At 42.2% G+C, this 26623-nt stretch overlaps 1 protein-coding gene across 2 annotated transcripts in view; it reads left to right on the top strand.

The window, feature by feature from the left end:
* The window catches only part of ADGRA1 (adhesion G protein-coupled receptor A1), a 746977-nt gene that overhangs the window by 250814 nt on the left and 469540 nt on the right, over positions 1–26623 (top strand). For both annotated transcript variants that reach the window (XM_078643457.1, XM_078643459.1), the window contains one exon: positions 11148–11271. In XM_078643457.1, coding sequence (XP_078499583.1) covers positions 11148–11271 — 124 coding nt within the window. The remainder of the gene's footprint in view (positions 1–11147; positions 11272–26623) is intronic.

Here is a 26623-nt window from a genome sequence, read left to right as displayed (position 1 = left end):
TTGAAATTCTCAACATCTGTCTCCATCTATCTGCTTCTTTAGCAAGAAGTTCCTCTAAGCTCCATCATTTCCAGTATGCTCTTCATTTTGAGCATAGAACATAATTTGAGTTTCTTATTTTATTTAATTAAGAGAGTTTTATAAAGTGCGAGCATGACCAAAAGTATCAGAGAGCTGCAGTCTGCAACGCTCAAAACCTGTTAAATAACAGATGACATCACCTAAAAGATAAAGCAAAATAATCACAAGAGAGAGTTTGTGGTCTAAGAGAATGTGTTTAGAGCCCAACTTAAAAACGTGTGATATGTTAAGAATCTGTCTAGCAAAATCCTCTTAACCTATTTCTTGAAACGGTTCATCAGTGGGTTAGACTGAACATCCGGAGGGAGAGCGTTCCATATTCTCAGCGTGGTGCCAGAGAAAGTGCAAGCGTAGGGCTTCTTTTTTTAATCTCAGTGGTTCCATCCAGAGGGAGCTGACCCTTTTTAGGGAGCAGCTGCCCATGGTATCTTGAGCTTGTCTTTGAGGCACTTTGGTGTATCATGGTGCAAGGCTTCATATGTCAAGCTTGCTATCTTCATATGGATCCTTGCTTCAACTGGAAGCCAGTAGAGAGACTTTAGACTGAGCAGGCTTGAAGTGGCTAAAGCACCTAATTCCTGTTATTAGTCTTGCCTTTGCATTCAGAGTAGCCTTGAGTGATACCACACTTGATTTTAGTAAACCTGTTAGGGTTGCTCTCCCATAATCCAGTCTGGATATGGCTAGGGATTGGTAAAACACTTAATTGGTCTTTTCACCATGAATTTCCAAGGAGGTATGCCCATCTGAATCTCCTATTGCAGATCGTGGTAGGCAGCGTCTATTGTTCCTTGCACCCACAGTGAAGCCTAGTATCCACCCCTTCTAAAATGAAGACCAATAACCTGTGAATGACTTGGGCACTTTGTGTTTTTATGCTTTAATTACTGTGAATGTTTGTGAACACAATATGCAATTGTTGGACCCGGGCCTTTGTGGCTGGTTCACCCCTGAACTTTGGCTTTTGATGGCGACCTGGCGTTCATGATTTCTGGCTTGGCGCAGTTTTTACCTGGGTCCCAAGGTAAAGTGCGTGCGTGGAGTAAGGTTGGCCTGCCCTCCCATAGGAATGCATGGGGAATATCTGTGTCCCTGGTAGCTCCTGATGCGTGAGGTGTGCAGGCTCGAGTATGGTATGTGCGAACTCGTGAGATTGAATGCTGCGTGATGATGTATGCTGCATGTATGTGTCTAGTGGAGAAGTGCCACTTCTAGACATGGGTGTGTGTGTGCAGTGAGGGTGCTGGAATGTGATTGGCTGGAGCTGGCTGGCAAGCCTGGCTCCAGGAAGTCTGGATGCCCAGTGGTGAGTGGAGAGATCAGCATGAGTGATGTGAGGGAGGGCTGCACCTGGTTCCTGAATGGGGCTGGGCTTTCCCCACACAATGCTGGCTCCGCCCCCTGTGGTGCGTCTAACGACCATAGCCTCCCTAGTGAATGAAAGGGGTGGTTGAGCCATCAAGGGTGCTCCAAAACCAGCTGCGACTGGTTTCTCCCCCACCCTGCACCTACAGACAAAGGATTTAGTAGTATAAAAATGGGTCTGTGTCCCCACACAACCTGTTCTCTTCCAGGATCCTGTCTGAGGGGGGGCTGTTGCTGTGCTGGGCACCAGGAGGACCGCCACTTGGACTGCCTCCCTGCCTGGAGGCCCAGTGAGCTGGCTCTGGGCCCAGCCTTGCCCCCCTCCCTGCCTAAAAGAACTTTGCTGGACTTTTTGTTCCCTTAAGCGCTGGGAGCGCTTGATTTCTGCTTATAGCGCCGGGGGGCGCTGTCTTTTAGTGCTTGGGAGCGGTTATTTACCCCGCATTGTGCGTGGGGGAAAGCAGGTGCCCACTCTGCGTGTTGCTGCTTGTTCGCGGCTGCCCACGCCGCAACTGTGGCCGTTTTTATTGCCCCGAGCGAGTGCCTACCTCGCCTTATATTTAAATTAGAGAGGGTGCCCACCCCTCTTTTGGCAGAAGAGATCACCGCCGCAGCCCAGGACAACCGATCATCGCCGCCCGGCCCGCGACCAGGAAGTCAGGCAGGCCGGGGCGGGCCTCCGGGACAACCGGAACCGGAAGTAGGAGGGCGGGAGCCTACCCCGCCTCCCACGGAAGAGTCGCGGCTGTTTTGAGCACCGGAGCAGCAGGAGCCTACTCTGCGCCCCGGTGCACTTGTCAAAGAGAAGGAGATCGCCGCCCAGGGGACCGGAGCAAGAGAGGACCGAAAAGGAGAGAGCCCCGAGGAGCGGGAGCTCTACTGGCACCCCCGCGAAGGAGAAGAGGTGCGCTGCATTCTAGGCACACCGGTGAGTGGAGCTGAGCCGGGAGGAGGGGGTGTGAGGTCGAAGCCCCGTTGTTGTTGGTGGGAAAGAGAGGGGGACGCCGGGGCACATTGCCGGTGCCCACTCCCCCAGTGTGCTGGCTTTTTTCTCCAGGCATTCCTTCGTGTGCGAGCCTAAGAGAGGCTCCGGGGGCACTTTTGTTGGTTTCCGAGTCCTGAGGGGCTCAGTGACATTTCTTGAGAGCCCACGAGGGCTCTGGGCATTGCGTGTTTTTGAGTCCATCGAGGCTCCAACAACGACCATTCTTGTGTAGAGCCCTGAGAGGGCTCAGGGGGCATTTCTTCATTGTTAGAGCCAAAAAGGCTCCACGGGGGCATTGGTAATTAGGAGCTCCGAGGCTCCAGGGCCCCATTGTTGTTTTAGAGCCCCAGAGAGGCACAGGAGCATTGCGTTGTTGTAGAGCCCAGCGAGGCTCTTGGGGACAGTGCTTTTGGCCAGAGCCTTCGAGGCTCCAGCGTTGGCCCATCAGTATTTTCAGCTGCCCAGCACTTTGTGGGCAGCTGCCACATTTAGGCCCCTGACACTGGGACACAGGGCGTCCTAGCCCCAACAAGGCCAGAGGGCCTAGGGACTGCCACAGGTTGTGGCTCATGTGAGTTTTGCGCAATTGCTTGTGCTTGCACCTCTGAATGTGTTTTGATGCATCATGTGTTTTCTTTCCTTGCACCTCTGAATGTGTTTTGATGCATCATGTGTGTTTCCTTGCATACACCTCTGAATGTGTTTTGATGCATCATGTGTTTTCTTTCCCTACACCGCTGAATGTTAATGCATCATGTGTAATGTTCCTATGCTTATACCCCTAAATGTTGGTGATACTTAGGTGGTTGTTTTTCTCCTAGTACAGGTGTTGCTAGTGAGGTTTTGGTTCCCTGCGCAATATTTTCCTAAGGTGGTTAGGGTTGCGTAGGAGGTACTTACCCTTTACCAGTAATCACTGGTTGTGTGCTACATTTTCTATTTGGTTCTATAAGTGTTCTATGTGCTAATTACTATTCCTAAAAAGTGATGATTCCTGACAGTGGTCCAGGTGGCCCTGTCTTGTACATATCCCCTGTAAATTCTGCCCGTGCCTGTAGGCACATTGTAAAATATGTGTTCTTATCTAATGTGTTTTGGTATAATACAAAGGCTATTTTTATATAACCTTGTGTGGAGTTTCCTTTGTGGTGGGCCTTGGGTGTTGTTGCTGGGTGCGCGCGCAAACACTTAACCTACACAGCCTCTAAGTTTAGCCTGGCTGCTCGCGTCACGTTACCTAGAGGGTGAGCAGGGGTTATCTTGGTGTGTGACTCCCTTGCCCTGACGTGGAAGTGGTGGTCTCTGACTGACTCTGGCGCAAGCCTTGGCCAGCCAGAGATCCCGTTTCTTACAGCAATAATTTTGCAATAACTATTGTGAACTTTGGAAATGTGTCTGAACCGAGTATTAGAGATACCCGTAGGTGATTAAGGATACCCTTTTGCAATGAAATAGTGAGTGCAAAATGGAGGATGTATACAACCCACAGAGACACTATACGTAGACCAACAAATTCTTAATCTGCCTTTGTCTACAGATTCTGTCTGAGAAGAATGTTCAAGTGATCTTTCTAGTGGTGAATCCATGGAGATTGTACCTACCTGGTGCGAAGTGAGCACCAGGCCAACAGTGCTTTCCATGAAGGGTGCAAGGGATGGCTTTCACAGAATAGCACCTGTGAGGAGAAATATGCCTCAACCTTAATAAATGGGTTTCAAATTTGAAGATGTACTGTCGTTGATTGCACCAACCACTTGTTCTATCCCTTGATTCTAACTTTTTGTGATCCAATGCCCAGTTGACCAAAGCAGTAGCCAGTTTGAGAGACCCTAGCATAGAGCTGAGTCGTCCCAGTTTATGCCCAAATACCTGTAGGCACTCTGCTGTATCATTACCAAGGTTCAAACATCCATCTGCACTCGTTCATCGCTGAGGTTGGTTCTATCTCAGGTGTGAACCCACTGATCTGGTGTCCCAAGAACCACCTGAAAGCAGGACATGCATCATCAACATTATAAGACATGTACAAACACTAACTGGTGTTCTTTTTCTGACATCAATCTCGGAGACACCATTTTTCCATTTTGTTGGGCTACCTTATTCTTGTCTTCCTACCAGTCATTGTGTTGCTGTCTTTCCTGGCAGTTTTGGTGTTCAGGATCAGTAGGCTTATGAATGGCAAAGGTTTTGAAAATGTGTTGCAAAGTAACTAAGTTTTGGTGGGATGATTGCATCGCTTCATTTTAAAGTATTCTATTCATGATGGATTAGTTTCAACAAACAGTAGGAGAATGTAAACAATCTCTATATTGTTCTATATCATCTACCAATTGTGAAACAGTGGATGCTTTATATTACATTTGTATCTCTTTAGGCGTATCCTGATGTTCAATGTCATTTACTGATAACAAAATATATAATGTGTGCCGCTTAGGAGTAATGTTTTTCAAACATATTTTCATTGAGGCATCTTTATATAGTGGATTTTGATTTATGGGATTTTTACTATTTTGATATTGCTTTTCCTGCATGTATATTTCTATGATTGAGAAACCAAAAAAGAGAGATAGGACAGATTGCGGGCCATCCTTGTCCCCAGGTAAATATATGATAAACAACTTAGACGGTCCACAGTGAAATGGCTGGTCTGCTGTAGTGTCTGGCACCACAAGGGTTTGTTAAAAGAGTCCTCACACACCAACCTAGTTGGTGTCATGCTGCATCATCGGGTTCCCAGCTAAGTAGCCGAATGCTACTCAACTGTGTTGCGACACCTGATTACAGTGGAGCTGGTTTTTGATGTTGTGTGAACGCGATGAAGTGGTGTGGTTTGAAAATACATCTGGGAAACTCACTAATACTTACTTTATTCCTGGTGGCCCAGGGTATGTTTTAAAAAATTATAAGTGGATAATATTATAAGACCGATGATTGCAACTTGATTATCCTTGGTCTACGTGTTTCAGCTCTCTCGAAAAAATTAAAGGAACTTTCTTCATGACCTCTCTATGTTAAATAAAGGTGAAAGTGAAAAAAGCGAATGGTAAAAATTGTTTTAACCATGTATTAACGCATTTTTTTCACACTCGCTAAGGTGTGCATTATATGCTTCATGGACTGACCATAAATTTGGGTCCACTGTTGTGTGTGTGCCTGTAGAGAAAAATGGGACAAGACGATACAATGCAATACACAACATTTAAAATATACAGTTTGCAATTAATTGTGGATTTTTACAAAGTTCATTCTGTTATCGTCATCGTGGTTACAGAAACATTCAGTGTCAGATATACAAGTGGCGCCTTTCATACGTATGTCATACATACAACATTGGCATGCTTGTGTCCGATTTGGTGTGCATGCTATGTCGAGCTCTTTAATTAAAGAACGTGCTGCGCGTGGTGTCAGCTGTCTAGTTAATTATGTGATAGTCACCCCTAATGGCGGTGAAAAAAAAACACGTGGAGCCGGCTGAAATGTGCCGAGTGCATGCAGGATTATCAATGAATTTTGTGATAATCTCAGTCCATGGGCTGTTCAATGCCATTAGTGTAATTGCCCTTAAATAAGTCACATTTTGATAATTGCGTTACTTACGCTAAATTCCTTGCCGATCTCTTCCCGGGAGGGGTGGAAAATCTAAGAGAACATTTGTCAGTATATTCTTCACTATTCTGTTATGTTTGTAATGTGAAGGCATTCTCAGATTTGCACGAGCTACAATGTATACACCTTGTCAAAATTACTAAGTTTAAAGAATGATTTATGAAAATAGTGGGAAAAATAAAGGGGATATTTACTTTACCATATTGGTATGGCATGCAATAATCTTTTACGATTGTAATGGAGAGACACAGACTGACTAGTCCGTGTTTGCCAAGATAGCACCGGTTGGTATTTGACAAATTTAGCACGAGCTGAACAGTGTGCATTTTATAAGAGGAACGGTCAAATAAATAGGACCTGGAGTGCTGTAGGAATTTGCACTGGATTTTTTCTTTACCACAATGGTATGGTCAAAACAATAGAACCTCCTATAAAAATAGAAGAGGATGTCTTATCTGCTCAGACTGTTCAAGGGTATATTGTCATTCAAACCGTGGGTGTGAGTGGACAAGCGGTAGATCCATCGCTGTTCTTTTTCCAGGAGTTGTTGTTTTACATTATTTCTGGTTGGTTCAAGTTGTTCCACCACGAACAATTCCATGTCATTAGTTGTATGGCCCTTTTTCAAAAAGTGGTTTGTCATGCATGTTGTGTTGGGTCTGCACCGGATGTTGCTTCTGTGTTCACAGATACATGTTATACTCTCTGGCTAGTCATGCCTATATACGGTAGCCCACAAGGACATGTGATGAGGTATATGGCATTGGTTGTGTGGCAGTTTGTGTGCTTGCGGATTTACCACACTTTACCTGGTTTTACGTTCAGTGTTTTTGTGGCCTTTGTCAGATGACACACACTGCAGTCACCGCATGGGTAGTGTCCGGTTACTTTTGAGAGTCCCCACGCATTGTGTATGGTATTGATTTGTTTGGTGTGTTGTTGAGGTCTAGTGTATACCAAGCTGTCCTTGAGACTTTTTCCTCTGCAATAAGAAAACAAGGGTTTCTCTCACTTTTGGTTACCGGTGTTAAGTATCTTCCAGTGTTTATGGATGATGTGGGATACTTGGCTGGAAACTGGATTGTAAGTGGTCACGCAAGTGAGGGGGATAGTTGGTTCTGCTCGTGTTTTCTGTTCCCGTAGACGCTCTCTGTTTTGATTGCGTGCCCTTTTCTTTGCTTTGTCAGTGATTCTGTCCGGATAGCCACGTTGTTTTAATTTAGAAGAAAGCATATGTGCCTGTTCTTTAAACTCTTGCAGATTACTGCAATTTCTGCGCAGCCTTAAGTATTGTCCCTAGGGTAGATTTTTCCTAAGTGTCCGTAGATGGAAACTAGTGTAATGAAGTAGTGAATTCTTAGACATTGTTTTGGCTTGGTCTCCATTTTCCCATTGGCATGAGTGATGTCCAGGTCTAAGTACATGACGCTCTTCCTACTTGTGGTATTGGTGAACTTCAAATTCGGGTCAAATCAGTTAATCCAGGTAAAGAAATTACACCCCACGCAGCGTATTATTTTATCAAAGAGCTAATCATGGCATGCACACCAAATCGGACACAAGCATACCAATGTTGTGTGTATGACATACGTATGAAAGGCGTCACATGTATATCTGAAACTGAATGTTTCTGTAACCACGATGACGATAGCAGAATGAACTTGGTAAAAATCCTCAATGAATTACAAACTGCATATTTAAATGTTGTGTGTTGTATTGTATCGTGTTGTCCCATTTTTCTCAACAGGCACATGCACAACAGTGGACCCAAATATACGGTCAGTCCACAAAGCATATCATTCACAACTTAGCAAAAAATGCATTAACACGTAGTTAAAATATCTTTTACCACTCACTTTTTTCAATTTCACCTTTATTTATCGTAGAGAGGGCCTGAAGAAAGCTCCTTTAATTTTTTCGAGAAAGTTGAAACATGTGGACCAAGGATAATCAAGAAGCAATCACTAGTCTTATAATATTATCCACTCATAATTTTTAAAACATACCCTGGGGCACCAGGACTAAAGTAAGTATCAGTGAGTTTCCCAGAGGTATTTTCAAACCACACCACTTCATCACATTCACACAACATCATAAACCAGCTCCACTGTAATCAGATGTCGCGAATTTCATTGCACACACTGCATCACCAAATGCGATACAGTGTGTGCAACGAAATTCGTTTCATTTATTTTTATGTTTACTTACCTTTTAAAGTCCGTAATCCATACATTACTACCCCCCACCCTGCCCCTCTCCACGTCACCACCCGGCCGGTACTCCCACTACCGGCCACGGCTGCCTACTGTGAGATCACATTTAGTGGGTGTGCAAGCTGCTAGCACTGCTGTTTATGTTCTGTTGCATTTAGCTCTACTATCTTAGCGCAAAATGCATCCATGTGTCCATTTTGGACAGAAGGATGTACTTTGCCCCACAAAACTAGCACTAGGTGCTGGGAGAAATTCGGGGTAAATCTCACTGCAGGTGCACATTTAATGAGCGTGAGCGGCTGCTTGCTCTCTCTATTAATGTTCTGTTTCATTTAACTCTACTTCTAAGTGCCAAATGGAACCTTACATTTATTTTGGATAAAAGGGGGCATTTTTGCCAGGGCCGGACTGGCCATAGCCGGCACCGGGCATTTCCCCGGTGGGCCTCAAGGGTAGGGACCGGTTTTGGGCTCCTGGGAGGCCATTTTTGTTAACGGGAGCCGGAAACTAAGCCAACACTGAAAGTCCCAGTGATGGAAACTGGAGAGAAAACTAGTTCTAAACATTGGGAGAAGACTGACCAATTTGTATAAATCTAAATAATGTCGGTGTTGGGGTGCTGTATATTAAATATTATTTAGTACAAGAATTAATGGTACCTAAAGGGATTGAATTCTCACTGTTTTCCCACCAGACCTTTCATACCTTTCCTTAACCTTTCACTCCATCAACCAACGATTAGTTGTATAAACCATGGCAGCTGATAGCCCTTTCCGCTGGGGCCACTGCTCTGAAATACGTTCAATCCATCCTTGACTGCACCAGGTAATCTTAAGGAAGCATCTGAAGTGAAGTTTGTAAACAAACATTCAAGAGCTTCCATGATAATGTTGGCTTGATTCTTGCAACCACTGTATATGAAGCAACATCCCTGCTTCCGATAAGGGATTGTGTTGTATCCCCCTCCTCCCAAGCAATACCCACTTGAGTGACCCTATTTACATCACATTACCTACCTCATCCTGTTTGAATTTGTAAAACCTTTTTTATTTGTGAAACCACGTCCCCTGAAGCAGTCACAATGTGACATCTTTGATGCTTTAGCAACACTGACCATTGCTGTACATAACTCTGTACTTGTCCTTGGAAGTCATCAATTCACCAAAATGCCAGGGACGGCAAAAGTGACATTAGGAATCTATTGACCTGACAGTATTGACCCTTAGTCCCACTTATTCCCTCTCAATAGCCTCTTATTTCCTACAAAGGTGTTAGTGGGAAGTGAATTGAAACCACAGAAAATGATTCCTTTCCTTCAGCTGCCTTTATGGCCCGGAGCAATAACATGGTTAGCCAGGACCAAGTCAGGCAGTAGCTGCTACCATTGGCTACTTTTAAGAGGTGTACTGATTTATAACTGTTGGATCTGTTTCACTTCACAGAAAGCCTTTACACCAATCAATACTTACAATATAGCTTATAGGAACTGTTTTACAGGCAGAAAGTGTAATATTGTGTGCATTAAATCTTTCAGAATGAAAATATCAGGAGTCATGCGTTTGTGAATTTGCAGCATACATTTTTTTCTCTCCATCGTTTTACCGATTAGCAATTACAACCTCTCCTGGGACTATCATAGACAGAGATAAATTTGAATTAAGTAGTCAAAAAATGTAGATGACTAATTTTTAGAAATGGTAATGCCCAAAAATGATTCTGATTTGTTTAACGTTTTATTTCCAACATAGTGTCAGGAGAAGAATGCCCATGTTAGAATTTCAGGAGAAACACAAAGAGACCCATCCAGGGAAGGAGTTATAATTATGTACTACTTCATGCACTCTTAAATTCCTTTGCAAATTCACTGCAAATTATAAAATATGAAATTGGAATATTAAGAGAATAGTGTTATACTATTAGTGTAGATGAAGGATTGTTCTATCTTTGCACTTTAACTGAAACATGTATGTGCTGCGAAAAATATGTACTTGCTTTGATTGCAGTGTACTATCGACTATTATAAAAACATTTCTCCTGCATTTGAATGTTCCTGAGCCGATTCAAAAAGACATTAATCAAGTAGTACTACTTGAATTACTACTAAAGGAGTAGTAGTTCACATACTCATAGATGCCTTTGTGAATCAACACTGCATATGTAAATACATCTAGACTACAATTGGTGTGTGTATATGTATATCTCGCAAACAGGAGACATCAATCCTGTCCTCTTCCAGGTAGATTGGATACCACTGAAATGAACTGCATCACAGCTTTAATGTTTTCTTTTTTTGCTTTGAACTAGAGAAAAAAAAAGAAATTTAAGAAACGTTATTCCGACTGTGCGTCACGACCTCAGCTGGTGTCTGCAGACGCGGACACTGCCTGCGCACAAGTCTTTTGTTATTAGAATCTTTCATAAGCAGCCTTTGTAACTCTGCCCCCACCCCTTCCCTACTCGCCTCGTGAGATGTCCTCTGATATTCTCTGAAAGATCACAAGCTGAAAGCCAATAATGCTTTGCTTGAGCAAAGGCAGTTTTAGCGATACGACCTACTTTTTGCATTTAAAGTCATTTGGCATTTATCATTTTCCACTTCAGGCAGTCACACACACACAGGGTGTTTAAAGTTGATAAAAATGTAAATTCTTGTGTTTTGATATAGTAAAAACTGATAGATTTAAAGATCAGATTAAGTCAATGCAATTAATTCCACTTCTAATCTTCAATTAATGCTCTCCATTTGCAAAGCTTAGTCGACTTGTGTTTTTGTGTGTTATAAAGCCACGGGAAGTGAAAAGGGCGGAAGAGGGAAGTTTCCTCCAGAGAGTTGGTTGAATTTCTTTTGGCGGTTCAGATGAGACCCTTGATGCAATTAATTATTTTATTTTTTACAGCACAATTCGGATCAGTAGAAAAGGATGGCACATGCTGCTGAACTTCTCATTCCATAGTGCGCTGTGTTTTGCGGTGTTTGCTGGCGGAATCAATCGCATACGGTATCCAATTGTATGTCAAAGTGTAAGTAAAGCATCATTGTTTTTGTTTTTATTTCTGGCACCTAAATGCTTGTTTTGGTGTGAGAACACTGAAGAGGATCAAACAATCACTGATCAAATATTGGCTCTTCACTTTCTTTTTGAATTAGTGCATTGGTAAAGTGAGTCAGTGCTTGAAATTGAAAAATATAAGTGCATGTACTAAGTATCAGAGTACCTGCTTGTTTCTGACAAGTACCGGTACTCTCAAATTAAAAGTATTAGATCTCTCTTGAGTAGTACAGGTACTCTCCATCTCAAATTAAAAAAGTGCCGGGTCTCAGTACCGGATTGTACCGGTCCGTTTAAAGCACTGCAATGAGGGGAATTTAAGTTCAGCCAAATTCCTGTTGAGTTTTTGTGCAGGAATTTAAAGAGGCGAAATATGTATGTGCAGTGAAAAATATGTACTTGCTTTGATTACACTGTACAATCGTCGACTATTATAAAATCATTTTTCCTACATTTGAATTTTCAGGCAGCATGCTTTCATGCAGATATTGGTATCTATCTAGATCTGTTGTGCAGAACTGTATATGATTTGATATGCAACACGTGGGACTGGAGGTTCCCTAGGTCACCCAGACACACCGCTGCATGATGGTCACTCACTGCCTCATTAAAAAGCTGGTCACTTTGCTGTTTGCACAGTGAAAGGCAAACTGGTGGCTTCAAACAGCGTTCTCTCTTTTAGTAATGCGCTGCCCCCAGGGCTGGTGTGAGTTTCCAACTGTGCTCAGGGCAGCAACTTGATTGTAGTGTGGCACAATGTCCCAGTCTGTGCCTGCACACACGTTTAAAGGTGTGTCGTGGCAGGAACAGGGACCATACGCACAATATGTAATGTGCCCCAAGCACGACTTCTTTGGTGTTTCTATGGACACAATTACATGACAACAATGATGCACTGAAACTGTTTTACATTGTTACAAACTAGTGCACACAAAGGCTCTCTACCTGCAAGTGTCATTAGGTATCCACGGCCTTTGAACATTTAAGAAGATACAATATGTTTTGCCAAGAGCTGGTCTGGGGACTTTTTTTGTGATATGTTTAAGCAAATGCCAAGGCAAATATGCCATATTTAGTGGATGAGATTCTCTCCAGCAAGTATTGAAGCTTAAAGATTTGCATGATGACAAAATAAGCAGTAATTTTTAGAAACAATTATTTGTGCTCTTGTGATACTTGTGCCTGTTGCATGAAAGTCAGTGCTTAGCTTGAGCCGTTGCTTTCTGGCACTCAGCACCAGCACTTAACTGTCAGCACCGGGACTTGTGACAGTCTGCCATAAGTTGGTGCTATCTGGCTAATTCAGAGATGACCACAACAATAGTTAATTAATAATTCAATATAAATTAAAAATGACTATTACCTGCCACCCAAGCCATTCTAATAGCTGCGGGGGTGAGGGGGGAAGGGGGGGGGGCTGAAACAGTCTGAATTGTCACCCCTGTAGAAATGTGATGGTTAGCAGTTGTGTTGTACCTGTTATTGGCAGCATGACAGGGGCAGTGTGTGATGCAATCTGCAGTGTCCTCCTGTGGAAAGTCCTGCCACTTATTTGTTTTGCAAACTAAGCACTGCTTATATATCAAAATGTGTTATTGCTCGCCCGACCTCCTTGAGTGTCACCTGGAGGTGCTGCAGAGCCTAGAGCAGCCCTACTTGCAGTGTTCCTGGTGGCTTGGACAGACACCTGTCAGCACTGCAGCTGGGAAACTGTCATTGTCAAGAGGTTCTTGCACTGCAGGCTCGGTGCTGTGCTGTAGGTCTGTCTGACTGGCCAGGTTAAACCTGCATCACATTAACTCGTGTCCACCTGTTCCCTTGTCAGCATGCTTTATAAATAGCTCCTGTGACCCTTGCGTACAACCCATGGATAGCTCACTACAATTTGGACCATATAAACCTCTTTTTTCCTCCCATGCTTCCCTCCCCACAGTGATGTTGATCCATCAATAGCATGTCTGGGCCCTTTTGTTGGACAAACATGAAGAATGAGCAGTCACTACACTGGACTCGGTCTGGCTGTGCAGTGACTATCGATTGCCGTAAATAAAACGGTGCTCGGTTTGCATTTAACATGGTTGGCACTTGTCCTGTTCTCTCCACCACAGGTTTTAGTCCGCTCTTTTTGTGGCCTGGCAATTGGAATTTGAGAGGTTGGACCTTGCATAGGTGGTTTGCAGCAGCCTAAACCGCACCAGACGATTTTACAGCACTGTTGCTCTTGTTATATTCTTTTCCGGTTAAGCTGAACTGCTGTTGTTCATTGTGTAATGAGGCATGTGTGAGGGAAGCATGTAATCATATTTGTGCCTGGGAACGTGGGGCTGTGCCAGGCCATTGCAAGGAGTGTCTGCGTACTTAAGGCTGAGGCTAGCGGTTTAAGACCATGCATGAACATCTGACGATGTGCCTGTCTATTGGTGGCTCTTACTAGGCGCCTGCAGCGATGTTTCGGTATTTGGCATCATGCCTAGGCGTTTGGGGTTGTTTGTGAGACTTTCAGGCTCATCATGGAAATGTTGATGGTCATCTGGTTAGTTGGTGATGGGACTGTGCATCTTACCCACCTTATGTGCTCATGACAGAGTCCCTGCCTTATTATTTCAACGCCCTATTTAATATATGTTTAATTTTGCAACTTTTTTTATTCTTTTCTTCATCTTTTACGTATGTTTTATTCTTGCACAATTGTGGGTTGTTTGACCTCAGTAGCAGTATTTCCTTTAATGCTAAAAGGGTCAAGGGTCAAATTAATTTCCTCTCACGTCATTAGGTGAGAGGTTAAACGTCACATGATGTCACTCTCGCTACCACTGGTATTTTGGTGAACCAACATTGATGGTCAGATGTAGGTACCATCAAGAATGAAGTCTGACCTGAGCCCCACGGGATACTGAAGAATATTTGCTTAGCTTTGCCCAGACGTGAAAAGGAGCCTGCCCCACCTTCACGGGGTCATAATCCTATATGCCTCGTGCACAGAATGAGGAGGGTCTGGTTGAATTTCTTACAACAACCCACTACGTATCAATGACAACAATACATTTCTCACCGAACATGCGCATTCAGATTTAAAATCAAATGAGAGCAGCGAAGTACATGTGTGCATCCTTGGCAGAGTCAATAGGTTTGGCTTTCACATAGCTTCCGTACTTCAAATCATTACTAGATGTCCCTTTCAAGTCAGAAGCAACAGCTTGAAGTCTTTAACTGCTGCTGATCTCCAAGACTTTACTACATGCCCTTCTTGAGACAAGCAGCAACTACTTAACATATATTATAAAGCTCCAGTACCTCAAGTGGTCACTAGGTACCCCTCTCGAGTCAGATACAACTGCTTGAAGTCTTCGCCACACTGCACTACTTCAAGTGGTTGCCCCTCTCCAGTTAGATGAAAGTGCTTCATATGACCATCCCAAAGCTGAGGGGTGGTGGCTTTAATATAAACATTTCCATATATACTTTTGTGGCTTGAATGATCTGCGCGTGTTTTCTATCAGATATATATGTCCTTCAAAAAGCTTGTTAAAGATGATGAGTCAACATTGCAACTGTGAATAAATGTCTTAAATGCTATTGTGCAATTGTGATTACATTATAGTATGCATGCCTATTAGCAGCCACTGGTAAATTCAAGTGCCTTCAGCCCTACTCCTAACTGTATTTTCAGCGGCACTATACTTGTGGGTCTATACTTGCAGTTGCCTATATTAAAGCCCATGCCATAGGCTGTGTGCTCTGCTAAGAATAGGCAAATGCCGTGTGCTGTGGTAGGAAGAAGCAAAGTGTTGATGTTAGTTGACCAAAGCAATAGAGAAATATAGTTGATGAAAGGTTCATATACATACATATGTATTTTACTATGGATTTTACTTGAGCCTGGCTAGGCATTCAAAAACCTGCAGTACCTCAAGTTGTTACTAGATATCCCCTTCAAGTGAGATGCAAAATCCTCAAAATGCTTTCACAGAGCTGTACTACTGTACGTAGTTATAATGAGCCCCTCTTGAGTTAGACTCAACTGAAGTCTCCACAAACCTACATAACCTTCCATTGTTACTAGATGGCTCTCTCATGTCAGATGGCACAGCCTTAAAATACTTTCATGAAGGTGTGGTATCTCTGATCATTACTACCCTTCGATCCAGATATGAGTCCTTGAAATGACCATCATAAAGCTAAGGGGATGTGGCTTGAACATATACATTTCCATATACTCTTTCGCAATTTTAATGAATTGCGCTTGTTTTCCATCAGATGAATGAATATGCCAATGTAGTTTATGAGAATTAGTTAGTATTGCAGAATTCAATACAATTCTTGATTTTTATTATAGTAAGTGAAGACACCCTACTATAAATAGGGACTAGCAGTCAGTGGGACATACAAGTGCCTTAAAATGGTTAATAGTGCGGAACTACTTTTTAGGTGTATTTATACATACACAAGAAAAAAGTCACTCAAAGTCAAGGTATGAAATTTGTTGAAGTGAGCAGATGCTGTGTTCTATACTATGTGCTGGGTTAGGAGTGAGCATACTTTGAGTGATGTGTGCTGCTCAATAAATAAAGATGGCTTACTCCTATATGCATCTCCTTTTCTATGACTCTTTTGAAAAACATGTGGCTGGCATGACATCTAAAGTGGCCTGTAGGCCATACCTAAAATCTAGTGGAGAGTTTGAATTGTTTTGAGTAATAGCATGTATTTTGTTTAAAGGAGAATCTCATCATTATTGTTCAAGGTAAGAGGCTTTTCAGAAAAAGAAGCTAATGTTCACAGTGTTCATATCCTATGCCTATTTTCATAATAATTGTGACGTTTTTCAATCGGTTTGCTGTTAGACATTCCAATAGTTTTATACATTACAAAAAGTATAGTAACCTTAATGCCATATTGTGTGGTTCACTAAAAGATTTAGCAATGCTGTACAGATGATCAGGAAGCCTTTCAACAGCTATTAGATTTCATTGGGAACATAGTTAATTATGTCTTACAGAGTGTACTGTAGAAATCAGATACAGCACCTTCTGCAATGGCACAGTAATTGCTTTGAGAGATTGTATGACGTCAGTGCTCTAGCAAGCGAAGCTCGAGAGGTCTAATCAATGTCACCTAAACCATGATACGCAATTAGGATTTCTCTCTGCTTTCTCATTGGATAGATAAAATTGGCTAGATAAACGAGAAGGCTGATAAAAAGTGCTTGTGGAATAATCTTTTTTACCCAGTAAACTGTTCTTTAAAACAAAATCAAAATCCATAATAGTTGGACCTGGCCCTTTTTGCAGGGGTATCCCCAAACTTATTGCCTTCCTCCTGTATTGTTCTGACTTAAATGTTGACTGTTTTAGGACTCTGGGCACTTTACCACTGCTGAGCAGTGCTAACGTGCAAGTGCTCTAAATTGTATTGTTGATTAACTAGTAAGTTCCTAATAAAGTGCAACTTTGTGAGTCCAAGGACTGTAAATCAAATGATACTAGTAGGCATGCGGCACTGGTTGTGCCACCCACATGAGTAGCCCTGTAAACATGTCTCAGACCTGCCACTGCAGTTTCTGTGTGTACAGTTGTACATTGCCATTTTGACCTGGCAAGTGCACCTACTTGCCAGGCCCAAACCTTCCCTAGGACATGTACAGGTGTATTTTATATGTCCTAATAGTGGACTACTACACATTTTTTTCACTATTGCACGGACCATCTGTCCCAGAGTGTAACATTGGGATTGCCTTGAAATATCTTTGAAGTGTAATTTCCTATTGGTAGAGACTTGGAGTGTGGGTCTCTGATCTCGCAATTTAAAAATACATCTTTTGGTGAAGTTGGTTTTTAAATTGCTTGTTTGAAAATGCCACTTTCAGAAAGTGAGCATTTTCTTGTTTAACCATTCTGTGCCTCTGCCTGTCTGTAGATTGCACGTCTTGTCTGGCTCACAGTTGAGCTCTCGTGCATTAACTCTAGACAGTCACACAAAGGGAGCTGAGGTGTGCCTTGCATACCCTGATGGACCATCACCAGACTGATTGATCCTCATGAACTAGAGTGCTTAGAGGAGGTGAAACTGACACCTGAATAGGGCTGTCCCTGTGCTCGAATAAAGCTTTCTCCACCCCCTGTAGTGTATCTAGAGCCAGGTCAGGGAAAGGCAGGGTCTTGTGCACTACAAAGACTTCCCTTTGAAGTTTGCCTACTTCAAAGGCAGAAAGGGGTATAAGTATTGGACCTCTGACACTCCAAAATCAGAACAGTTTTGGACTAAGGATATTCTGCCAGGAAGAAGAGCTGGGTGCTGCGGAAGGGACTGCCATCCTACATGTTGCTTTGTTGAGCTAGCCTGCTATTTGCTGCTCCTGTCCTGGTAGTGAAAGGACTGCCTGCATATAAGTTTCTATTTATGTAAACTCTTGTCTTGCCCTTTGTATTAATATAATTGTTGGGTCAGACCAGTCCACATAGATGTGTTTTTTAGTGTCTTTTTTTTTTTACTTTTCCGTTTCTGTTCCAATTTGTACATTCATTGCTATTTGGAGTTTTGAAACTTATATGCATGCAAGTGTGGTACACTAGCGGGAAGATATCTCTATATATAAATAAGAAGTAGAGTAAAATCTCCAATAAGTGTTGACATTGAGAGATAAGGAACCATTTCGTAGCCTCCTTAAAATAGCAGATGCATCTATGGTGTGAGGGGTCCCCTAGTTTTGTTTTCTATTTTGAATGATCCGCCGCTCATCACCCCAACAGGATCTCTCACCTTTTTTTATGCATATGAAAGAATCAATGCAACACCTGCTTTGCAGCTGAAAAATAATCACAGCCTGAGCACTGTGTCAACGGCGTAGTGGCACCCACTCTGACTCTGACGCAGCCCCTGCTTTACAGCTGAAGATTAGACGCATTACCTCATTGCGGATGTGAAACTTATGAAGCGCCTGCATCGCCGCCATTGCATTGATGCAGTGCATCTGGATTTTAGACGCATCGTCCCTGGACGCCGTCTCTTCATCGATGTTGCCCAGTAGTATGGAACCAAAGCCGCGTGTCTGGAGATCAGTGCATCACCTCCCATGACAGTAAGGAACCAACACATCAGCTCCCCTGCATAGCAGTAAGGAACTGCTGCATCACCTCCCTTAGGAGTAAGGAATATTTGTCTCGCATTGCTTTTCCGGCGCCTCACCTCCCCTGCACCTCTTTCGTCTTTGAATGTTGACACATCCAAGGTAATTTGTGCTAAAAGAAATGCATCCATAAAGTTCTATGGACTGAACTTATTTGACTTTTGAAAAGTGATATCTTGGCTTCTGTATGTTGGATTTTTTGTCATTTTGGTCTTGTTTTATTCAGACACATATTGGCTATTCTTCTAAACTGTGGACTCATTTTGTAGTTTTTTCACCATGTCACTGTGTGCAAATGTATACATGCTTTACACATTGCCTCTGAGATAAACCTGACTGCTCATGCAAAGATACCAAGAGGGTGAGCAAGGGCTATCTTAGCTGTGTGACTCTCCTGACTAGAGTGAGGGTCCCTATGTGGACAGGGTGCAGACCACTGCTGACTAGAGACCCCATTTCTAACAGTAATCTATGCAATGAACCCTATTTCGATTGGGGGCAGTTGACAAAGTGTCATTCGGCATTGACCCGAATGATGTGGCTATTGAGGTAGTCTTTGTGGATTTGCACCAATTTCTATTATGATAGTCTGCCCCCATACTTTATAGGAGTATTTAGAGATGAAATGTATTTGTGTTTATAGTGCTAATCACACATTGTGCTTGTTCTAGATTCTTATCGAATTTTATTGATACTTTAGAACACCATAGGCACAGTAACAGTGGGATTCGTTTTCTGGTAGCTGCAAGATTAGGCCATACTGGCCAAATAATTAATTTACAGAGACAGACAGTATTTTATATTTAACACTAATTCTGTAAAGAAACAAACCTCATGCAGTTCCAGGGTATGCTAATTTTTTAGGACCGAAAAGAACTAAGAGATGGTAGAAAAGATTTCAGGCCCCTGGATTGTTTAGATGAAGACATGATTTCTTCTAAATGCATCCTATAAATCTTCTAGAAAATTAAATGAAGTTGAGATTAACACAATGGTTTAAAAAATATCTCAACATGGCCAAAATACATAGTTTGGGGCCTACACTTTTCTCTTTTCCACAGAACCTTCTCTTCCAGGGGTACCTTTCATTTGGTGCAACTTTGGATTTGTATGATTTAGTTTTCAGTTTTTTGCAATATATGACTTGTGATGACTCTTTTGTTGGTGCTATTGTTGTTTGATTCTGGTGTCACGTCCAGTCGTGGCCCATACAACTAAGAGCGGTGGGGCAGTGGGGCCAGGTGGGGGGAGATTTCGACGGACTATGACGAGGGAAAATTCAATAAATAATAAATTTTTCCTTGTCGTCCTCTGTCGAAATCCCCTGCACCTGGCCCCACCGCTCTTACCTGCACTGGCCGTGGCTGGTCACATCGCCTATTTTGTTGCTTCTTATTCTTTGCATTTGTCACTTGTGTGCAATTCACTGTAATCATCCGTATATGGGGCAGTATTTTCAGCTCCAGTGAGTGACCTGTGTATGGTGTGTGACTTTCTTAGAGGCAGCGGTGGTGTTACTCTGAGCACCCTTGTTTTGTAGTTACCTTAATTAGGGTTTCTTGTTTTCTTTTGTGAATGAGCTTCCTCGCGTCTGACTTGCACTTTTGCAGGTGTGCAACGGAATCCGCATTTCACTGCTAGTGACCGTCCTTCCCAACTTATCATAGCGATTTTGGAGCTTCTATTGTACATTTTGGGTGCCTCTCCATGGATACACTTATATCCACTGATAGTAAATTCATAATGTGTATTATTACAAGAATGTGGCTTAATATCTTGCATGCAGACGTAGGCATTACTATGCCTACATTTCAAACTAGAGTTTTGTGAATTCAAACCTATTATGTTTCACAAACCTGGTGGGCATACAAAAGGTGTATATTGCAAATGAGAGGAAATAGCTTTGTTAATGAGGCCCTCTGTGTGCTTTTAGTTCTGGGGTTAGTGAAGACCTATTCATTTTATTACAATTATATGTATAATGTACTTACTTAAAGGGCCTTTCAATTACCTCTGTTCATCTATTGATCTGTTGTTGTTTTATTAACATTTTGCTTCCACCCACTACATCATATAGCCTGAGGCAATGGGGTAACCAAATTAAGCTACTGGTTAACTTCATTTTGAGTGACTGTGGCACCTACTCAAACAAGGTACTTCACTTCAGCGCCATTGTTCTAGTTTTTACAGTATAATTACTTTAGTGTTGTCTTTGTGTTTATTGCCTAATGTGATAGGACACTTTTGATGTGAGCACAGGGCACAATCCAGCTTTGTCAATTTCTGTCTCTTGCCAATGCTGTTGTAAATTTCTGTTAGATTGGCATTTGTTTTCTGGCTACTGCTGTCCAACATCATACCAGATTGTGTCCATTTGAAACTCTTTTGGATTAAGTTATCCTCCTTTTTCTGTGCACAATGAAGTGTAATTCTATCTATCTATTACAACATATTAAAGAAACCGAAAGCTTCAATAATATAGAATGTGAATTAATAATCCAAAGACCTGGCAGGACACATGGGAATGATGGAAGGGCATGGACCAGAATGTTGGGCAGTAAAATCCAGACTTCTCTGTCACACCCACGCACTCGGAGTCAGTGACTGAAGCTAGCGCAGTGGTATTTTAGACTCCTGATTTAGTCGTTGCTCGCTTCATTCAGTACCGTTACAAAAAGAGAAGAGATTCTTTCAGCCTCATCCTTTGAGAAAGATGAGATTACCCAGCCTATGGAATGTCACTCATAGCATCTGGTTCACAACACTTCTCACAACATCCCCCTTACTGAGTGCAATGAGAGTACACCGCAATGTGATGTGAGGCAGTGGGTGGCACGTATCAGTGTGTGGTGCTGATGGAGTTTCCCGATACGTTGCATGGATGAGGAACATTCAGGAGTGTCAAGGAGCATATGTCCCATGGCTGCATGGGATTATGACAGTGAGTGCCAGGATCCCTCCATCGCTCACTGTCTCATGGTAAAAGTGGAGCTGCAGCAGCATAATAGCAGCAAAAACCATGGCATTTGGACCCCACCTCAGTATCACCAAGGCAGTATGGGGTGGCCATTGCATCTGCATTCATCTTGAATGCAGACTATACATTTTGTCGTAGTTGAAGGAAGCATGAAAGCTCAACAAAGCTATCTGCACTTGCATGGCTTAGTTGGTAAGCAAACCTTGTTGCTCTCCTAACCGCTGTTATCAAAAAGACTGCCAGTAGGGGCGTTTCCATTTTGGGCTCCTTTTCATTGCACATGAGATTAATAAGCTATTAAGATTACTAAACTGAAGAACTCATATCCCGGCTGTGCCACAGTGTAAAAGTGCTGCTTCCTGCCAAAGTAGCAGCTAGATGAATGAATAACGTCTCCTTGAGCATCAAGACTTCAAGAGCTTCACTTCAAAGCATGCCTTCCAAGCCCCTAAGGAGTCAGAAGACAATTAAAGTAGCAACGTCTGTCAGTAAAGCACACAGCATAGGGCTGCTACAGACTGGAGATGGCCCCAGGTGGTGTGCAAATATTGAAGAATTAATTATGGAAGGTTGAAAGAAGGTTCTCTGTGCTTAGCAGGTGAGGCAATCCCGACTAATCTATTGGCAGGCCTGCAGAGGCTCTGGAGATAAAGGCACTGGATAAACATATCAAGTTTGCTTTGTCCGTTCCTCAAGGAACAGCGATGTTGAAAGGGGCAGCGGTCAGGGAAATAGGAGATTCAGACTCTAAGTTATAAGATTTAAACATGCGGAATATTAACTCTCTTGCTAGTTCCAGTGTTATACTAATGTTACAAACACTCAAAGAGGTGACAAGCAGTCACTAAGAAAGAAGCGGGGGAACCAGGAGATCTTCTGGGGGCCGTAGCTTATAAGTCCCTTTAGACTTTTTTGGGGACGTTGTGTCTCAAGATTCTGTGTGAACCACACATCATGAGGTATCTGCTCGGGTGTCTACTGAGTTAATTTCAGCAGTAGACAGTTCAACGTAGATAAGCAATTTGAAGGGTGCACACTGTTTGGAACTGTAAAGCAGCATAATAAGATAAAAGATGGAGAAATGCCTACAATTGTGAAGGAAAAACTGATGGAGAAGATTAAGCAACACCAGATCTGGGAAGATGGACGACAAGACATCACAGATCTTGAGCAGAGTGGAAATGGAGCAGCGAGTTTCAACTGTGAAAATAAACTCTCAAAGACTTCTGAGCTGGTGGATCACTATGGAAGACAATTATGTGACTTCGAAATAAACTGGAGGAGCTTGTAAATCATTCCAGAAGATCAAACTTGAGACTAATGGAGATCCTTGAGCATAAGGAAGATGCATCTGGGACAATGTCTTATGTGGAGGCTTCTATTCAAAGCTATGTCCTCCCAGATTTTTTGCAAGATTTAACAATTATGTGGGCAAATATAGTGCCTTCTCACATTTCACCTAATGCAATGTATCCTCAAACAATGTTAGTCAATTTTGCTGGATTAAGGATTATGGAAATCACACTGTATGAAGCCTTATGTGAGAAGGCCTTCGACATTCATAATGAATTTTCGTTTAGGATCTTCTGCGATGTTGTGTTAATGTTATGTAATGAGGTTTTGCAAAGTATGCTTATCACCCAAGGGGTATCTAGGAGCTGCCTCCTATATATAATTATTGATTCAGCTCATAGACGAAGAGACTTTAAATTGCTGTTACCATCCCTTCGTTCAGTAGGAGTTCAGGCTCCTATTGTCCAAGCCACAGAGCTGAAAGTTCTGTAGAAAGGCCAATTTCATTTGCTTGGGTCTATGGAAGAAGTACAATTGTTTTGATGAATGAATTACAGCAGTTCTCAATGGCTTGAAGAAGAATTATGCTGGGTGGTGGGAGTTTGGTAACTAAGGAGTCATGGAATAGGAAAGCCACGTCACTGCAACATAGTGCTAGTTTGTTGGTTCACTCGGATTTATAGAGGATGTATTCCTGATAAGCAGGAAAGCTGGGGAGGGAGGGGTGAGTGGGACGGGAATGAGAAGATTACAATATGGGAGCACTCACAGTTTTAATAGTAGGCAGTCAACTGATCAATTTATCAGAATATGTTAATTCCTTCCATTACTCAATGATGTATGCATTTTATATAATTTTTCACAATGTTTACAAACAGTTAGTTTAGGTAGGACAGGCCATGTAGCAAAATTATCCCTGTATGAATTGAGTCAAAAGGTATAGATGCCATATTAGGTATAAGGTTGCAATGTAAAATAGGCCGGTGTTGCAGTGCAATACAATAAGTATAAATTCTACATATTTGCAGTTTTCATACTTTTTTTTTCTTTCAAATTTTTTTATTTGGTTTTTGTATATCCTCTCATTGAGTAAATCGACAAAGTAAAATATTGCATCTCGCAAGTACATTGATTTTCGACTAGTAGTCGGCAAGAATTCACAACCAAATGAGAAGGAAAAGCTCTTGTACATGTTTTCACATTTTCGATGTAGCATAATAATCGCCTTGAGGTTAATTTATGATCGACCCCAGGTAAGGTGAAAGGGCATGCATGAGTCCATGACTGGATACAACAGTGTCTGGGTTAGAGGCCTGCCTATGTCCTCACTGTGTTCCCTTATGGTATCTTCTCGCTTGGTGTTGAGTATTCATGTTTCCAACTAGATGTTGTCGGATTTTAGATCTTCGGTGTGGGGAAGAAACCATGAACCGTGAGGGCGAACTGGGGGTGAACTGGGGGTATCTGGTGCAGAGCTACTGGTGGAAGACAACTTGCTGAGATAATTGCCTGTGGTACTATATCGGCCCCCTGGGTGGGAACTGTGGACATCGCGCTGTATGTAATCTATTGGGATCCATGCCTATTTGCCATATTGTTCGTCTTATGTGTCCCTGTCTGGGCCTGCGTTCTCTTCTTCCAGCTTCTGAGGGGATACCCATGTGGATTGTGAGGGGGAAGGTGTCATTGAGGGTGGTTGTGCTGTTTCGTGAGTAAATTGGTGCAGCAGTTGCGCCCACTCTAGGGGAATGTGGTGTTTTCGTGTTCCTCGCACTTCTTCCTCCCGTAGCCACTCTTCCGCCGCGCCCCATTTCTTCATAGCCCCTATCCAAGCTGCCTCTGGGGGCCCTGCAGGGGCCCACCAGTGCATGGCAATTCCTCTTTTTGCTAAGAGAATGGCTAAGGAAACAAAGCGACATTGCACCTTCTCGGTTTTCCGCCTGCGGAACATACCGAGGGCGTTAGCTTCCCATGAGGAGAGGGTTAAATTGTTGGTTGTCTCCCAGAGGATATGGTGTACCCGGTCCCAGTAATGGTGCAGAATTGGGCAATCCCAGAACATGTGTTTAAAATCTGCTTCGGGGTGCTGGCATCGGGGGCAGGCGAAGTGTGTGTCCGGGTAGAAGCGTTGAAGGCGCTTTGGGGTGAGGTATGCTCTAATTAGAATGTTGAATTGGATGTTCCTAAAGCGCGCATTTCTGGAGACTTTCTTGGGATACTCTAGGGCTTTTTCCCATTCTTTGTCATTGAATACGCGATCTACTTTGTCCTCCCTGCAGTTTTCATATTGTTAATGGACACATTCCCTATTTGTAAATTTTTTTAAGTCATATATTTAAAATTGGCTCTCCTGTTGTGAGATAGTTATGCACTTTATATCAATGCTGTTTTTATATTTATTGATTATGGTAAACTGTATAATGGTTGGATGTATATTTTTAGGGGATTTGATGCTCTAAAACGAAGATGGTTAGAAACAACTCGAAGATTATATTAGTTATGTAAAGAGTTTGAATAACAAGCACAAGATGAAAGCCATCAAAAATGGGTTATAAGCCACTCTCCAGATATAATCCTTATTCAAGAGACTCATGTAAAGCACTATAAAATTGGAGATTTGTTAATGTTTCACAAATGGGCAGGTTTCAAATGCCTTTCATTATCAGGAGCAGCCCATACTGGGGTTGCTATATACATCAATAATCAACTACAGATTAATATTATTGCGTCCCATGTAGATAAAGAGGATAGGTGGACATAGATTAATGGTTTGGTTGATGGCTTATGATTTGTGGTCGCTACAACAAATGCCTCTGTTGAATATCATCCAGCACCACTTTTTGATTGGTATCAGCCAATCATGGTTATTCCAGGTTCGGCAATTTTAGGAAGTGACTTTGATTTTCTCCAGCATCCAAGCCTACATTCATCAGTTATTTATCACTGATAGAATACAAGTGAACAACTAATGCACTATTGAACTACCAAAAGAGCCAAAATTTGGTGGTTCCCTGTATAGATAAATTCTCAAATTGGCGGGAGTACAATTATGTATCTGCAGCATATAAGTAAGAAGCGAGGCTGAATTTGTTTTTATACCTTCAGATCTCATACTTAAGCATCATAAGCACAAACCAAATGGTTTTTTGGACCATTCAATTGTAGAAATGCATATTGCGGGTATTCAGAAGCCTCAGTCCACTTATAGATAGTTGTTTAATAAGCTGCATTTGGAAGAGGAACTTTGACTTTCAGAAATTTAAATAGAAATAACTCAGTTTTTTTGCTGAATGAGAATTTGGCAAGTATTCAGATAGTATGGGATGCATTCAAGGCCACCATTAAAAAACTATAATAACTAAAGATATGGCGGAAATAAGTAAATCTTGACAGATAAAGAACAATTTGGAAAATTAGCTAAAACTCGCCCATGATCGCTATTTGAGTCATAAGAATAGCTGCAATCGTCAAGGTCTCGAGTGAGCAAAACAGGAGATGAGGTCACCATCATAAGGATATCTATTTGACTAGTAAACTTTATATGGAGAGAGTATGTGAGGAGAGTTATAATTAGTTCACTTTTTGATGCTGACATGAATACTCATAAAATCATTGAGGATATGGTTTTTCAGCATTCTAAAATTAACTATGGCTACTGACACAAATCAAAAATTAGATACGCCTAAGCTGCAATCTTTTTTTATTAATTCTGCTAGTCCTGACATTGACTCGGAGTTCTGGGCAAGGTTTGGTTAAATCATTCAATCTGTAAAAAGATGATGCTGTGGCTAAATCTCTAGAAAATGGGAATTCGAGTGGTGAAAATGGGTTTCCAGCTGAGTTTTTGAAAAAGATTTAAAAAAATCTTAAATCAACATATTTTGAAACCAGCAAATCTCATACTGAGGAAATAGAGAAGTCCACCCT

Source organism: Lissotriton helveticus, chromosome 5_1 (genome assembly GCF_964261635.1).
Source record: "Lissotriton helveticus chromosome 5_1, aLisHel1.1, whole genome shotgun sequence".
Taxonomy (NCBI): domain Eukaryota; kingdom Metazoa; phylum Chordata; class Amphibia; order Caudata; family Salamandridae; genus Lissotriton; species Lissotriton helveticus.
The sequence above is the reverse complement of the archived record's forward strand: the minus strand, read 5'-3'. Positions and strand labels throughout refer to the sequence as shown.